A 16,225-nucleotide genomic window follows, 5' to 3' on the forward strand; every position below is an offset into this window, starting at 1 on the left:
TCACGGTCGGGTCATACCAAAGACCATCATAAAAATGGTACCTACTACCGTCTGGCAAGGCACGCTGCAATACAGATGCGAGTGGGGAGTCAAACTCTCGCAGTTACCAGAGGACTAGCCCCCCACTGTAACCCTAGCTAGGCAATAGGCGAGAGGCCGAGGGCTACGTAAATGGGGATCGGCGCCGCACTATGCGCCACATGGCGTGGGAAAGACTTTGATAATTCCCTCCACCTTGACTAAAGCCCCTGTTCCAGCTGAAGAAAAACAACCCCAAAACATGATGCTGCCACCACCGTGCTTCACCGTGGGTATGGTGTTCTTTTGGTGATGCGCAGTGGTGTTTTTGCACCCAACATACCTTTTGGAATCATAGCCAAAAAGTTCAACCTTGGCTTCATCAGACCATAACACATTTTCCCACATGCTTTTGGGAGAGTTGATGTTTTTTTTTTTTTTTGCAAAATTTAGCCAGGTCTGGATGTTCTTCTTTGTAAGAAAAGGCTTCTGTCTTGCCACCCTACCCCATAGTCCAGACATATGGAAAATACGGGAGATTGTTGTCACATGTAGTATGTCACATGTCACCAGTACTTGCCAGAAATTCCTGCAGCTCCTTCAGTGTTGCTGTCGGCCTCTTGGCAGCCTCCCTGACCAGTTTTCGTCTTGTCTTCATCAATTTAGGAGGGACGTCCAGTTCTGGGTAACGTCACTGTTGTCCCATATTTTCTCCACTTCTTGATGATGGTCTTCACTGTGCTCCATGGTATATCTAATGCCGTGGAAATGTTTTTGCACCCTTCTCCTGACTGATACCTTTCAACAATGAGATCCCTTTGACGCTTTGTAAGCTCTCTGTGAACGCTGGCTTTTGCTGGAGGAGCAACAGAGTAAATGTCTGAACTTTATTTGGCGTTAATCAGAGTCATTTTAATTGATGGCAGGTGTGAACCCAAAAAGACTGAATGCTGTAATTAAATCAAAAGGTGCTTCAACAAAGTATTAGTTTCAGGGTGTGCACACTTACGCAACCAGCTTATTGTAGATTTATTTTTTTAATGTTTTCCCCCCTAACAGATTTGTTTGTTTTTCAATGGAGCACTTGCATGTGACGTCACAGCCGATCCAGATTGTAAACAGACGCCATCTTGTCGATCAAATTTCCGCCTTCTACTTCTGGTTCCACTTCTACTTCTACCTTTTCTTCTGGAAAACCCTACTATATACAATTCTACTACAACGTCAACTCCACTGAAAATCAATAAAACATAAGATGAGTGGAATCCTGTGTCCGAGTCCTTCCCTTTCAAATGTGGGAAACCCATGATGCTCACATACACTTGACAGTAGGCTGCCACGGGACCCTGACAGGCATGCAGAATGGATTGCTGCTATATATACAGTAATAGTGATGGACTACTGATACTTGATCTAACTGATAATATAAAATATTCAACCATAATAGTGGATATGGCGGCGCATGATGGGGATGCTGCGGCTACAAGCTCTCCCTACCTGTGCACGTTTTTTATGTTTTTTGTGTGTATTTTTGCGTGTTGTTCGTCTGTACCGGACTTCAATATCCACTACAACCGTATGGACTTACTGGACATTGGTTTCCAGCAGAAAATGATGGTTTGTAGCGATTTCCATCGCATGCACAACATTCCGGACGAGATAGCGAGACCAGCGGGGTCTCCGTGGATTGTTATCGGGTCTGGCAGGCGAAGGAGGCGGCGTCGGGAGAGGAAGCAAAAGCGAGGCTGCAGAGCTGGCCTGTTGACTAAGCTCAGAAAACTGCCACTCAAACCTCCACTGCCAAGCCTCTACCTCTCCAGCGCCAGATCCATGGTAAACAAGACGGACGATTTGGAATTACAGCTGGAATTACCTTATTCTATTCTATAATCGGCTGGTCAGTGCTATACTAGATACTACTGATATATCTAGTATCAGATGAGTACTAGTACTCAATACTTAAGTGACTTACCCGTCCAATGAGGATTGTTATTTTCTTGTTTACAAGATGCCACATCTGAGGGGGGCTGACAAATCCTGAATTTCTGTAAAGATAACTGTCCAGAGATTTATAAGCACGCAGTGCTTCACCACTGAACAGCGAGGGAAAGTTGATGAGGTAATTATACACATCTGGGTATTCCACCTCTGGCAGTTCAATATCCACTGACACGGTCGTGAAAACTACGTCCGGTAATCGATAAGGGTCACTAATCTGTAGGTCGTTTATTTTAGACATATATCTAGTTATCTGTTCATTAGAAAAATGAGCCGTGTAGTCCGTCGGTTGAAATTGATCCATTTTGTATATGAGTGCAACAATATTCAGCTGTGTTGTTGACCGACAAGATGGCGGCTGTTTACATTCCAGCCGGGATTCGGTCACGTGACTGCAAGAGGTCTATTGAATTGTACGGACCTCTTGCAGTCACGTGACCGGAATGTTAACAGCCGCCATCTTGTCGGTCAACAACACAGCTGAATACTGCTGCACTCATATACAAAATGGATCAATTTCAACCGACGGACTACACGGCTCATTTTTCTAATGAACAGATAATTAGATATATGTCTAAAATAAACGACCTACAGATTAGTGACCCTTATGGCTTACCGGACGTAGGTTTCATGACCGTGTCAGTGGATATTGAACTGCCAGAGGTGGAATACCCAGATGTGTATAATTACCTCATCAACTTTCCCTCGCTGTTCAGTGGTGAAGCACTGCGTGCTTATAAATCTCTGCACAGTTATCTATCTCTACATGTGACCCCTAAAAGTATAAAATTATTATACATCTAGAGACTACATAGAATGTCACACCACTAAAGACCCAATCCACCCCCCTGCCCCAACCCTTTTCGCAGGTTCCCACTTCCCGGAATTTTTTATTAGAGCAAGTCATAAACTTATGTTGCAAATAACCACATGGATATACTGGAATAAATACATGGCGAACCTGAGATGAAATGGTCACTGCACAGGCGCCAGTGATCGTTCTTTCCAGTCGGTACCCATGCCTTGTTCTTGTTGTTTGGATTGGCCCGGCTGATAGCAGCAATCCATTTTGCACGCCTGTCAGGGTCCCGTGGCAGCCTATGAAAATTTCTTCCCGATTTCTGACCTCTCCTGTTGTGGCATTTATATGCCATACAACTCTCTGGCATTGTGGCACGGTAATATTTGCAGATTTGGGCGAAAAAAAAAGAAAGTCAGTGTTGGTAAATTGCGGAAATACGGCGTTTGACCGACAAGATGGCGTCTGTTTACAATCTGGACCGGCTGTGACGTCACATGCAAGAGCCCCACAGGCTGCCTATTTCAGAAAACATGCACTTCAATAAGCCGTTCAGATTTGGCTCCCCTTTCTATGTCACAAGGAGCTCATTAGAATTCCTTAATTGCACAGTTCCTTAATTGCTCATCAGGATTCTTTTGTAACTTCTGGGGTGAAGGAATTTTGGTTCACCACTGTTCCAAGTTTTCTCCATTCGGAGATGCCCCACCCTGGGTTTTGCTAGAGTCCCAGAAAGAATGTAGAAGCCTATTGCAGTTCACAAGATCCTTATGGGGTCAGTTTGTTTCTGTGGGCCGTATGTTTGACACCCCAATCGAGATTCTCATCTCATTATCTGTAGCCGCTTTATCCTTCTACAGGGTCGCAGGCAAGCTGGAGCCTATCCCAGCTGACTACGGGCGAAAGGCGGGGTACACCCTGGACAAGTCGCCAGGTCATCACAGGGCTGACACATAGACACAGACAACCATCCACACTCACATTCACACCTACGGTCAATTTAGAGTCACCAGTTAACCTAACCTGCATGTCTTTGGACTGTGGGGGAAACCGGAGCACCCGGAGGAAACCCACGCGGACACGGGGAGAACATGCAAACTCCACACAGAAAGGCCATCGCCAGCCACGGGGCTCAAACCCGGACCTTCTTGCTGTGAGGCGACAGCGCTAACCACTACACCACCGTGCCGGCCAATCGAGATTCTTTGTCCATTAAAAGTTATGGCAAGTAATTTTGACCATGACCTCAGTTTTAAAACCCACATCAATAATGATTACAAAAAAAACATATTGCCTTTATTGAGCAGGTTGGATGACAAGATTACTCTTATCTTCTTTACCAAAAATCTCATCACTACATGTTCAGAATGGTGCTGACTGATACACATCTAAATCCCTTCACAGGATGCCCATGCCCTTTAGGAAATTGTTTTTAATACTCTTATTTAATTTGCAGCCTCTTTGTCGCCTTCTGTCTCTTTAACTTGGAGGTATAAAGTGAATTACAAGGTTTGAGTGTTAACCTTTAACACTTAATGACTCCTTTAGAAAGGTGTACTAATTTCATAAAGACTTTTTTTTTTTTTTACAGAACTGAAAGAGGGTCTATGGTGGGCCTGCAGCAAATGGGCCTGATAGTATTAGAGGTCTCTGAAGTACCATGTTAAAGGCATTTCGTAAAATAAAAATGCATTAATAAGACACAAAGTGTAGCAGCAGATATTGATTTGTTTCTGTAAGCGGACAGTGTAATATTCCAGAGCATCTCATTGTTTGGATAATGCAATATATAGTAGGGGTATTACAGTCCATTACTGTATAGTTTAGAATTTTCTGCTGCCTAAACTAAGCTATTTGCTAAGCATTTTATGATATGAATCAGATTAAGTCCAAAGGAACTCCAGAGAGTCAAAAGGAAACAGACTTGGTGTCAGAGCTTGCATAAGGGATATTTTTATATAATCTGTGTGCATTGTTCATATATTGTTTGAAATTGTATGTTGTAGCTTTTAGGAGCCACAGCTATAGAGGATAAGCTACAAGAGGGTGTCGCTGAGACCATTGCTATCTTGACACTGGCTAACATTAAAATCTGGGTGTTAACTGGAGACAAACAGGGTGAGTGACAACAGTCCACACAAACAAACCCTAATAACTAAAGGACATTATAAGAAAACGTAAGAAACTGAACAACTTGTACAGTATATGTTTACATTCTATCCACATTCACTGGATATGAGCAATCATGGGCTTTGTTTGGCTACTCTACTACTAGGCTATCAGCTCATATATCATGAGTAGAGAAAAACAAAATGGCAGAACGCATCAAGTCAGATACATCACTTTATCAAGTATTTAAAAGAAACAGAAATAGCTTTAAAAAAACCTGAAGAATAAGAAAATGGCAGAGCGTGTTGCTGAACCAACCAAGGACAAAATAAAAACTTTACTCAAAAACAAACCCCTCAAAATTACAAAAAAAAAGAGCAACAAAATATGGAATGAAAGTATTTCATGGTAAGAATGCATCTTTTTTTATTTTTCAAGAATTATTATTATAGCATTTTTCACAAATTGCTGCCGTCACTTTGCCGGTTTGTTTACATTCCAAGCGGAAATGATTTTGTCGGACGTTTTGCATAAAGTTTTTATTTCTGGAATTTGCAAAAAATAAAAATGCTCTGTTTCTCAAAATCCAGTGAATGTGGATAGAATAAACCAGTTATTCCACGCAATCTCGTCATACATGCCTTGCTGGCTATCAGCTCATGTACGACACGATTTTGTGGAATAACTGTTAAATGTACAATGACAGGTGGTCATCTTTACTATTGAGGTATTTCACCTGACGTCACAGGGTCACGTGACGCCCCGGTGTCCGCCATTTTGGACGGCAAGCTAGCTAATGTCAACAACAGTAGCTAGTATGTTACTGTAGCAATGTTTACGTTCAGTCATTTGGATTACTGTTAAAACCTTTCCGTCTCAAGTTTTTCCTTTACTGGATTTACTAGTTTACTGGGCCAGCGAGCCCCGGAGCGCTAGCTAGCCGGCCAGCCAGCCCCGGAGCGCTAGCTAGCCGGCCAGCCAGCCCCGGAGCGCTAGCTAGCCGGCCAGCCAGCCCCGGAGCGCTAGCTAGCCGGCCAGCCAGCCCCGGAGCGCTAGCTAGCCGGCCAGCGAGCCCCGGAGCGCTAGCTAGCCGGCCAGCGAGCCCCGGAGCGCTAGCTAGCCGGCCAGCGAGCCCCGGAGCGCTAGCTAGCCGGCCAGCCAGCCCCGGAGCGCTAGCTAGCCGGCCAGCCAGCCCCTGAGCGCTAGCTAGCCGGCCAGCCAGCCCCTGAGCGCTAGCTAGCCGGCCAGCCAGCCCCGGAGCGCTAGCTAGCCGGCCAGCCAGCCCCGGAGCGCTAGCTAGCCGGCCAGCCAGCCCCGGAGCGCTAGCTAGCCGGCCAGCCAGCCCCGGAGCGCTAGCTAGCCGGCCAGCCAGCCCCGGAGCGCGCTCAGTAAACTAGTAAATACAGTAAAGGAAAAACTTATAACGGGCCATGTCTCAACAGACTAAGAAGTTATTTCAATGACATTTAATAACATTTTGTTTATCCTGAGGACCGAAAGTAAATGAAAATGTGAACAAACCTTAGCTGTCAGTGAGCAATCCTGGTGGAAGCAGGTAAACGTCGTTCTCTAAGCCTGCTAACCTCAATTTTTGCAAATACCTCTCCCTCTGCTCGCCCTGTAAATGCCCTACGTCGCTGGATAGTGAAGGTGTTTTCTGCATCTCGCTCCTTTTTCTTTTATGTTTTTCGTTTGTCGCCTTCCTCGCATTCAAACTGATTCGAGCCGTGCCGTCCAAAATGGCAGCATCACATGACTTGGTCACGTGAGTGAAATACCTCAATAGTAGCATGCGGTGCCTTTCCTAAATATTCACCCCACTGACTTTTCCCCCCATATTGTGTAGTGTTATAACCTGGAACTGAAACGGAATTAACTGGGATTTTGACCATTTGATTTACACAATGTCGAACATTTGAAATTACAAAGTATTTTTTGTGTGACAAAATAAAAAGCAGAAATTTGTTGTTTGCATGCGTATTCACTCCCCTGCATCAGTACCACATTTGGCTGCAATTTTATTAGTAAAATTGCTCAAAGCTCTCACAGATTGGATGAACATCAGAAGAAGCCTTTGTCACATGTACACTCTAGCACAGTGAAATTCCTCCTCTGCATTTCACCCATCTGAAGCAGTGAACACACACAAGTGAGCAATGAGCGCACACACATATACCCAGAGCAGTGGGCAGCTATGCTACAGCACCCAGGGAACAGTTGGGGGTTAGGTGTTTTACTCAAGGGCACTTCAGCCATGATACAGAAGGAGGGGTAAATGCTGTTCCTTCACTCAACTCCCCTCATGTTTTTCCTGCCAGTCCTGGGAATCGAACCGGTGACCCAAGGCTGGGCCCAAGGCTGCTTCTCTAATCTTCAGGCCATGGCTGCCCCATGTTGTTTAGTGAACAGTGATTTTCATGTCTTGCCACAGATTCTCAATCAGATTGAGGTCTTGGCTGTGTGTGTACTATTCCAATGTACCACTCCAGTATAGCTTTGGCACCATGCTTAGGGTCATTTTCTTGTTGCAAGGTGAATTTCTGTGCCAGCCAAAAATCTCTTGGAGACCGGAAAAGGTATTTCACTCTATCCACCTTGCCACAACATGGTGCACCATGCTTCACTGTCAGGATGGTGTTCTCAGAGTGATAAGCACCATTGGGTTTCTGGCAAATGTAGCACTTTGTGCTCAGGCCAAAAAATGAAATTAAATTAAATTTTTGGCCTTCTCAGACCAGAGAACTTTTTTTCCATGTTGACGGAGTGTCCTTTGAATGGCTTCTGGGCAATTTTATGTAGATTCATGACATATAGTCCCACTTAAGTCCAGTTTTAATTCCTAGTTGTAACACTACAAAATGTGAAAAAGTTACTTGTGATTTAATAATTATAATTCTCATACTTATTTTTAAACATATTTTAATATGATATCTTTTGGCTGTCTTGCAGAGACAGCAGTGAATATTGGCTACTCATGTAAAATGTTGACTGACATGACCGAGGTCTTCATTGTGAACGGGCACACTGTCCAAAGCGTTCGTGCGGACCTTAGGTATGGTCCATTCTGCCTGTTCATACTTCTGCCCATTCATCCACCCATCCAGTTCCTGTCTATATATCCAGTATCAAATGGTCAATTAGTTATTTTCTGAGTTGTGACACTCACGTGACCAGCTTGGTTGATCCTCTTCTCTTTTCTTCAGGAGAGCAAGGGAGCGTATGATGGAGTCTGCCCGCACAAGAGATGATGGGAAGGAAGCAGAGACTCAAGAACTAGGCAATGGATTTGAGAGAGATGCAGCTAAGCAGACCCCTAATTTGGAGAAAAGTGCCCAACCCCAGTCCCTTCCTACCTCAGTGTTGGAGTCCATCAGTGGAGAGTTTGCACTTGTTATCAGTGGACACAGCCTGGTAAGTGACAGTTGCTTTCTGGAATCTGATTGATGGCATTTGCTGAATAGTCATTAACGCATATCTCATTTGTGTCTCTGTGGCAGGCTCATGCACTGGAGTCAGACATGGAGCAAGAATTTTTGGACACAGCATGTGCATGTAAGGCAGTGATCTGCTGCAGGGTCACTCCTCTACAGAAAGCTTTAGTGGTTGAGCTCGTCAAACGGCACAAGAAAGCGGTCACCCTCGCCATCGGAGATGGCGCCAATGACGTCAGTATGATCAAGAGTGAGTAAGAGAGAGAAATGAGATCTGGTATCGAACGCAGGAATTGCTCATGTTAAGGATCCACTATCATTGAAGTTTTGGCTTTATAAACAACTAAGGTCTTCATTTTTGGGATGTGCAAAATAAGTTCTAATAATAATGTATTATAAGGTGCCTTAATAGGATTGCAATAATAATCATACAATAATAAGGCACCTTTCAAAGCGCTCAAGCCCACCTTACAATACACAATAAAAATCAACATGTAAAGCCTAAAATACAAAAATAAAATTGCGAAAGTCATTAGCGCTGAAGTCAGGCAGAATAGGCAGGTTTGAAAAGGTGTGTTTTAAGCAGGGCTTTGAACCAGAATTTTTTTCCTATTGGTTCGTCCCGAACAGAAACGGAATTTTAACGTTTCCGGTTTTGGGTTCCACCATTAAATAGACGTTCCCGAACCGGTTAGAACAAAAAAAATTTCGTTCCCGGAACGGTTAATTACGTTCCCTGTCAGCTGTTTAACAAATGGCTATAAAATTATGTCTCTGTCTCATCCAGTTTAAGCCAAATGTAGGCTAATTCTATTACAACCTTCATTAAATAAGACAAGAAATAATTCAAAACAATTATTATTTCAAATGTTGGCGATTTGGATTCTCAGTATGTCTTCCCATCTACACAAACAGAAAAAGTGCCAAAAATGAAAGATAATTCGTTTAGTGTGTTACCAAAGGCTAGTCAGGCCCTATAGAGGGCTACCGCATGACGTCACCGCGCCGCGAGATTTCGGTAGTCGCCATATTGGAAGACCAAGTACACATCTATGCAAGTACATACATACATAAAACAAACTACACCTGAAATGTAGCCAGGGCCGGTTCTGCCCTAATCTGGACCCGGGTGCAACATCGCGCAACCCCCCCCCCCCCCCCCCCCAAAAAAAAAAAAAAACACCAGTCTAAATCAGGACAACCATCACAACTATAACTATAAACATTTTATATCAACTATTTTAACTAAATGGGCTATAATAAATAAGCCTGCAGGCAGCCACGGCGGGCTGCTTCAGAAAAGTAACCATTTAATGACACAACTGAAAGCCTGCAGCCACGGCGGGCTGCCTCAGAAAAGTAACCATTTGTCCTACCTTAAAACTCGTTTTGCATTTTCTTCCTCCTTTTTTGTATTTTCGACCCTCCGTTTATTTTCTTTCCTTTTCTGAAAACCCGATTTGTGTCCAGACATTTTGTTCTGCTACCAACGAACTAACTCGTCAGGTCTCGTCTCTCGAGCCCGCGATGATTCCCGTGGGAGGGGCAACAACTGATACATTTTTACAAACAGCCAATAGGGAGGTTGCAACGTTCAGGCTCTTCTTTGCTCAGACACTCAGTAATTCACTTACTGAGTAATGCACTTACTCACTTATTATCACGTGGAGATGTGATAGTAGTCCACCTTCCCGCTCTCTCCATTCAGTCAGCGAACGTCACACAGGAAGTGAACCCCAGCGGGTCATAGAAACTTGCGCAGGAGAAGAATGGCTTTTTTATTTGTAGGCTACGGAAACTTTGAGGAACAAAATAAAAACCGGTATTAACCGGTTACCATTATTTTTAATAAGCGTTTCTGTTCCGGAACATAAAAAATAATAAAGTTTCTGGTTTCGTTTCTGTTCCATGTGAAATAGAAAAAGTTCCCGGTTTTCGTTCCTTGAACCGGTTCAAAGCCCTGGTTTTAAGGCAGGATTTGAAGGTTGGAAGAGAATCAGTTTTACGACTGTCATGAGGAAGAGGGTTCCAGAGGTGATCATCATCATCATGTTCCCCTGTTAAAAGTTAAACTCTCTAGGGGTGCTTCTGCTGTAGCAGTTGCAGCAGTTGCTCAAAGTTTGATTTGTCCATCATCATATGTCTTATCTGTTGGGTGTCTATGCCCAGCAGATTTTCCCATTTCGTCCATTTGTAACCAGTTTTGTCAAACAGGAGCTGCTTTTGCACTTGGTTATTGCCCATCCAGCAAACGTGAGCAATATATTTTAGTTGTTGTACGTAGCAGGATAGTTTTATATCCTGGGTTCCTGTCAGTTTCCGGAGGTCAGCATTGGACATCTTGTAGCTCCAGTCTATATCTTCATTTGTAGTGTTCTTTTGGTCAGGGGCATTCTTTCGTTTATATCCACCTTTAATCATTTTCCTTAGGAAGCCGTGCCACACTACCTCAATTTTGTGAATTTCACTGGATGATAGTTGCCATGCCTGTGTGCTGTACAGGAGGCGAGATCGAACGCATGCCACTAGGAACTTTATACGGGTTTTTAGTAGTATTCGATGGTCAGTTAGAACGTGTTTCAGTTCATTCCATTTCATGAATGCAGCACTTATCCTAGCATGCAGGAAGTGTGAGGATTCATCACAGTTGCTGACATGATATTTAAAGGTGCGGACGTTTTTAATATTAGTGCCGCCAAGGGAAATGATACTTGGTTTACATTTGATATCCTCATTGACGTTAAAAGCCATTGTTTCTGTTTTGACATATGATATTTGTAAACCAAAGCGGGTGTAGGTCTTATCATACAACTGAAGAATATTCTGAAGCTCCTCGATGGATCCAGCGAGTATGGCCTGATCATCTGCGTATAGAATCTCTGTTATGCAACCCTCTCCTGATGCTCGTGCTTTCGTACGCATTTCTCTTGTGGATACCTCATTTGGAATGCAATATCTGAACTTGAAGCCTGTATCTGGGTACAGTTTTGATATCTCATGCTGTGCAATCCTGACAACACGACTGAAGGCTCTAAACCCCATGGTTTTCAAATGAGCTGGAGGTAAAACGAGGTTGATGGAAGAAGAGATTAATTGGTTCAATCCATTGTGGTGGCGTACAGAGGCAAAAACACTGTAGATATTTCATTAGTAGTGGCACACAATGAGAAGGCACGAGGTTTTATATTTTGAAAACAATGGATTCTTCTTCTTCTTCTTTTTTTGGCTGCTCCCGATTAGGGGTCACCACAGCGGATCTTTCGTCTCCATTGCTCCCTGTCTTCCGCATCCTTCTCTACCACACCTGCCACTTTCATGTCCTCTCTCACCACATCCATGTATCTCCTCTTTGGCCTTCCTCATTTTCGTTTGCCTGGCAGCTCCATCCTCAACATTCTCCTTCCAACATGCTCTGCATCTCTTCTCAGGATGTGCCCGTACCATCTCAGTCTCATCTCTCTTAGCTTCATTCCCAAGCTCTCCACATGTGCTGTCCCTCTGATGTGCTCATTCCTTATCCTGTCCAACCTCCCATCGCAAACCTAAACATCCTCAACTCCGCCACCTCCAACTTTGCCTCCTGTCTCTTCGTTAAGGGTACGGTCTCCAATCCGTACATCACAGCTGGTCTCACTACTCTCTTATAGATCTTACCTTTCACTTTTGCTGAGACTTTCCTATCACAAATGACTCCCGAAATCCTTCTCCAACTGCTCCACCCTGCCTGCACTCTCTTTCTCACCTCACTATCGCAGCCCCCATTTTCTTGCACAGTTGACCCCGGGTACTTGAATTCACCAACTTTCTTTACGTCTACTCCTTGCATCTTCACTACGCTCTCATCCCCATTCTCATTGATGCACATGTACTCTGTTTTGCTCCTGCTCACCTTCATTCCTCTTCGTTCCGATGCATCCCTCCATCTCTTCAAACCCAGCTCAACCTCCTTTCTACGTACTTTCACCACATATCACAATATCATCCGCAAACATCATGTTCCATGGTGACTCTTGCCTCACTTCGTCCGTCAAGCTATCCATCACTATGGCAAACAAGAAAGGACTCAAAGCAGATCCTTGATGGAGTCCCACCTTCACCTTGAACCATTCAGTCGTTCCAACTGCTCACCTCACTGCTGTTTCACTGTTCTCATACTGTACATGTCTTGCACCACTCTAATATACTTCTCATTCACTCCGCTCTTTTTCATACAATACCATAACTCATGTCTCGGCACTCTATCGTATGCCTTCTCCAGGTCTACAAACACACAATGTAGCTTTCTCTGGTCTTCTCTGTACTTCTCCATTAACGTCCTTAGAGCAAAAATTGCATCTGATGTGCTCTTCCTTGGCATAAACCCGTACTGCTGTTCACAGATTGCTACCTCTCTTCTCAATCTCGCCTCCAATACCCTTTCCCATAGCTTCATGGTGTGGCTCATCAGTTTTATCCCTCTGTAATTACTGCAGCTCTGTACATCTCCCTTATTCTTGTATATTGGGACTACCACACTCTTTCTCCATTCATTTGGCATTTTCTCATTCTCTAGGATTTTTGAAAACAATGGATACTGATACAAAAATATTAATATCAAGCTAATACAGCGATCCAACAGCATAAGGGAGAAAAACCAGGAGAAAAGCTCATTTTGGCTCAGTAATTTGCACCGAGACAGTGATGTGCAGAGTAAAGAGCTAGACTGGGCAAAGTCGCACAGTTCTACAGAAATAGTGGTGGACAGTCACCAAACCTGGTACCAAGCAATGTGACAGGATTCTAGGCCTGTATTTAAAAAGAAAGCGCTGTAATATTTTTAGAGACATGTTTTTAAAAATATTCAACCACTGCCAGCAAAGGACTTCCTTTCACATAACTCCATCCTTTCTCAACACAGGAAGTGAATTAACCTTTCTTCCCCTTTGTCTTTCTTTTGAGAAGGTTACAAAAACAGTCCCAGCTTTCATATTTGACACTGATGACTTAAATCTAGTACATGTGCCATGTTGGCTTTAAAATAATGTTCATGGAATGCTCAGCCCATTTTTCCATCTCTCTCTCTCTGCTAACTATATGCATACACTACCGTTCAAAAGTTTGGGGTCACCCAGACAATTTTGTGTTTTCCATGAAAAGTCACGCTTTTATTTACCACCATAAGTTGTAAAATGAATAGAAAATATAGTCAAGACATTTTTCTGGCCATTTTGAGCATTTAATCGACCCCACAAATGTGATGCTCCAGAAACTCAATCTGCTCAAAGGAAGGTCAGTTTTATAGCTTCTCTAAAGAGCTCAACTGTTTTCAGCTGTGCTAACATGATTGTACAAGGGTTTTCTAATCATCCATTAGCCTTCTGAGGCAATGAGCAAACACACTGTACCATTAGAACACTGGAGTGAGAGTTGCTGGAAATGGGCCTCTATACACCTATGGAGATATTGCACCAAAAACCAGACATTTGCAGCTAGAATAGTCATTTAGCACATTAGCAATGTATAGAGTGGATTTCTGATTAGTTTAAAGTGATCTTCATTGAAAAGAACAGTGCTTTTCTTTCAAAAATAAGGACATTTCAAAGTGACCCCAAACTTTTGAACGGTAGTGTATTAGAGCAGATAAAAGAGAGAGCAGTTCAAAGGGACTTTCTTATCTCTTGAACAACTCAATTAAAATTCTGGAAGCCGGCCTCTTTTTTTTATGGATCTGGAGATTTCCACCTCTCCACCTTGCTTCAGCATTTCCCTTTCCACTAAATGCAGATGCTTACTAGTGTAAATAAAACTGACCTGCATTGTTAAGTAAGCACAAGAGTGCTGACCCCTGCATCACAATTCACCAGATTTCTGTTATCAGGAAGATAGACCCTGACTGCCCAGGTTTTTATTGGCTTGCCATTTCAATCAAGGAACACAGGCTGTTTATTGTTGGTTTAAGAGTATGGAAATTCTAACACTGACCCTAAAGGCCACAGCTACTGGTCAACATTCCACTTAGGCTTCTGGAATCCAGCCAGAAAAAACAACCGTGTGTGTGTGTGTGTGTGTGTGTGTGTGTGTGTGTGTGTTTACTTATGAATGTCTGGGGGAAAAGAAAAAGCATGTTTTGCAAGTACTTATTTTTTTTTAATGTACAGTGGTCCTTGAACGTTTGTGAACCCTTTAGAATTTTCTATATTTCTGAATAAATATGACCTAAAACACCATCAGGTTTTCACACAAGTCCTAAAAGTAGATAAAGAGAACCCAGTTAAACAAATGAGACAAAAATATTCTACTTGGTTATTTATTTATTGAGGAAAATGATTCAATATTACATATCTGTGAGTGGCAAAAGTATGTGAACCTTTGCTTTCAGTATCTGGTGTGACTCCCTTGTGCAGCAATAACTGCAACTTAAACGTTTCCGGTAACTGTTGATCAGTCCTGCACACCGGCTTGGAGGAATTTTGGCCCGTTCCTCCGTACAGAACGGCTTCAACTCTGGGATGTTGGTGGGTTTCCTCACATGAACTGCTCGCTTCAGGTCCTTCCACAACATTTCGATTGGATTAAGGTCAGGACTTTGACTTGGCCATTCCAAAACATTAACTTTATTCTTCTTTAACCATTCTTTGGTAGAACGACTTGTGTGCTTAGGGTCGTTGTCTTGCTGCATGACCCACCTTCTCTTGAGATTCAGTTCATGGACAGATGTCCTGACATTTTCCTTTAGAATTCACTGGTATAATTCAGAATTCATTGTTCCATCAATGATGACAAGCCGTCCTGGCCCAGATGCAGCAAAACAGGCCCAAACCATGATACTACCACCACCATGTTTCACAGATGGGACAAGGTTCTTATTCTGGAATGCAATTGTTTTCCTTTCTCCAAACATAACGCATAACATTTAATCCAAAAAGTTCTATTTTGGTCTCATCCATCCACAAAACATTTTTCCAATAGCCTTCTGGCTTGCAACGTGACCTTTAGCAAATTACATATGAGTAGCAGCAATGTTCTTTTTGGAGAGGAGTGGCTTTCTCCTTGCAACCCTGCCATGCACACCATTGTTGTTCAGTGTTTTCCTGATGGTGGACTCATGAACATTAACATTAGCCAATGTGAGAGAGGCCTTCAGTTGCTTAGAAGTTACCCTGAGGTCCTTTGTGACCTCGCTGACTATTACACGCCTTGCTCTTGGAGTGATCTTTGTTGGCCGACCACTCCTAGTCCAACAATGGTCTTGAATTTCCTCCATTTGTACACAATCTGTCTGTCTGTGAATTGGCGGAGTCCAAACTCTTTAGAGATGGTTTTGTAACCTTTTCCAGCCTGATGAGCATCAACAACGCTTTTTCTGAGGTCCTCAGAAATCTCCTTTGTTCGTGCCATGATACACTTCCACAAACATGTTGTGAAGATCAGACTTTGATAGATCCCTGTTCTTTAAATAAAACAGGGTGCCCACTCACACCTGATTGTCATCCCATTGATTGAAAACACCTGACTCTAATTTCACCTTCAAATTAACTGCTAATCCTAGAGGTTCACATACTTTTGCCACTCACAGATATGTAATATTGAATCATTTTCCTCAATAAATAAATGACCAAGTAGAATAATTTTGTCTCATTTGTTTAACTGGGTTCTCTTTATCTGCTTTTAGTACTTGTGTGAAAATCTGATGATGTTTTAGGTCATATTTATGCAGAAATATATAAATTTGTAAAGGGTTCACAAACTTTCAAGCACTACTGTACCTGCCATTGACTTTTTTTCTCCATTAAAGGTAAAAGATCTGAAAGGATTTATCTTAGTTTAATTTTTTACATGACAAAAAACTACAATTTTAATAGGGTGTGAAGACTTTTTTTTTTTAAATCTC

At 42.9% G+C, this 16,225-nt stretch overlaps 1 protein-coding gene across 3 annotated transcripts in view; it reads left to right on the forward strand.

The window, feature by feature from the left end:
* Positions 1 to 16,225, forward strand: part of atp8b2 (ATPase phospholipid transporting 8B2) — a 173,593-nt gene that overhangs the window by 96,168 nt on the left and 61,200 nt on the right. For all 3 annotated transcript variants that reach the window (XM_060921500.1, XM_060921498.1, XM_060921499.1), the window contains 4 exons: positions 4,822 to 4,933; positions 7,874 to 7,976; positions 8,128 to 8,335; positions 8,422 to 8,605. In XM_060921500.1, the coding sequence (XP_060777483.1) occupies positions 4,822 to 4,933; positions 7,874 to 7,976; positions 8,128 to 8,335; positions 8,422 to 8,605 (607 nt within the window). The remainder of the gene's footprint in view (positions 1 to 4,821; positions 4,934 to 7,873; positions 7,977 to 8,127; positions 8,336 to 8,421; positions 8,606 to 16,225) is intronic.

This window comes from Neoarius graeffei, chromosome 5 (assembly GCF_027579695.1).
Source record: "Neoarius graeffei isolate fNeoGra1 chromosome 5, fNeoGra1.pri, whole genome shotgun sequence".
NCBI classification, from domain to species: domain Eukaryota; kingdom Metazoa; phylum Chordata; class Actinopteri; order Siluriformes; family Ariidae; genus Neoarius; species Neoarius graeffei.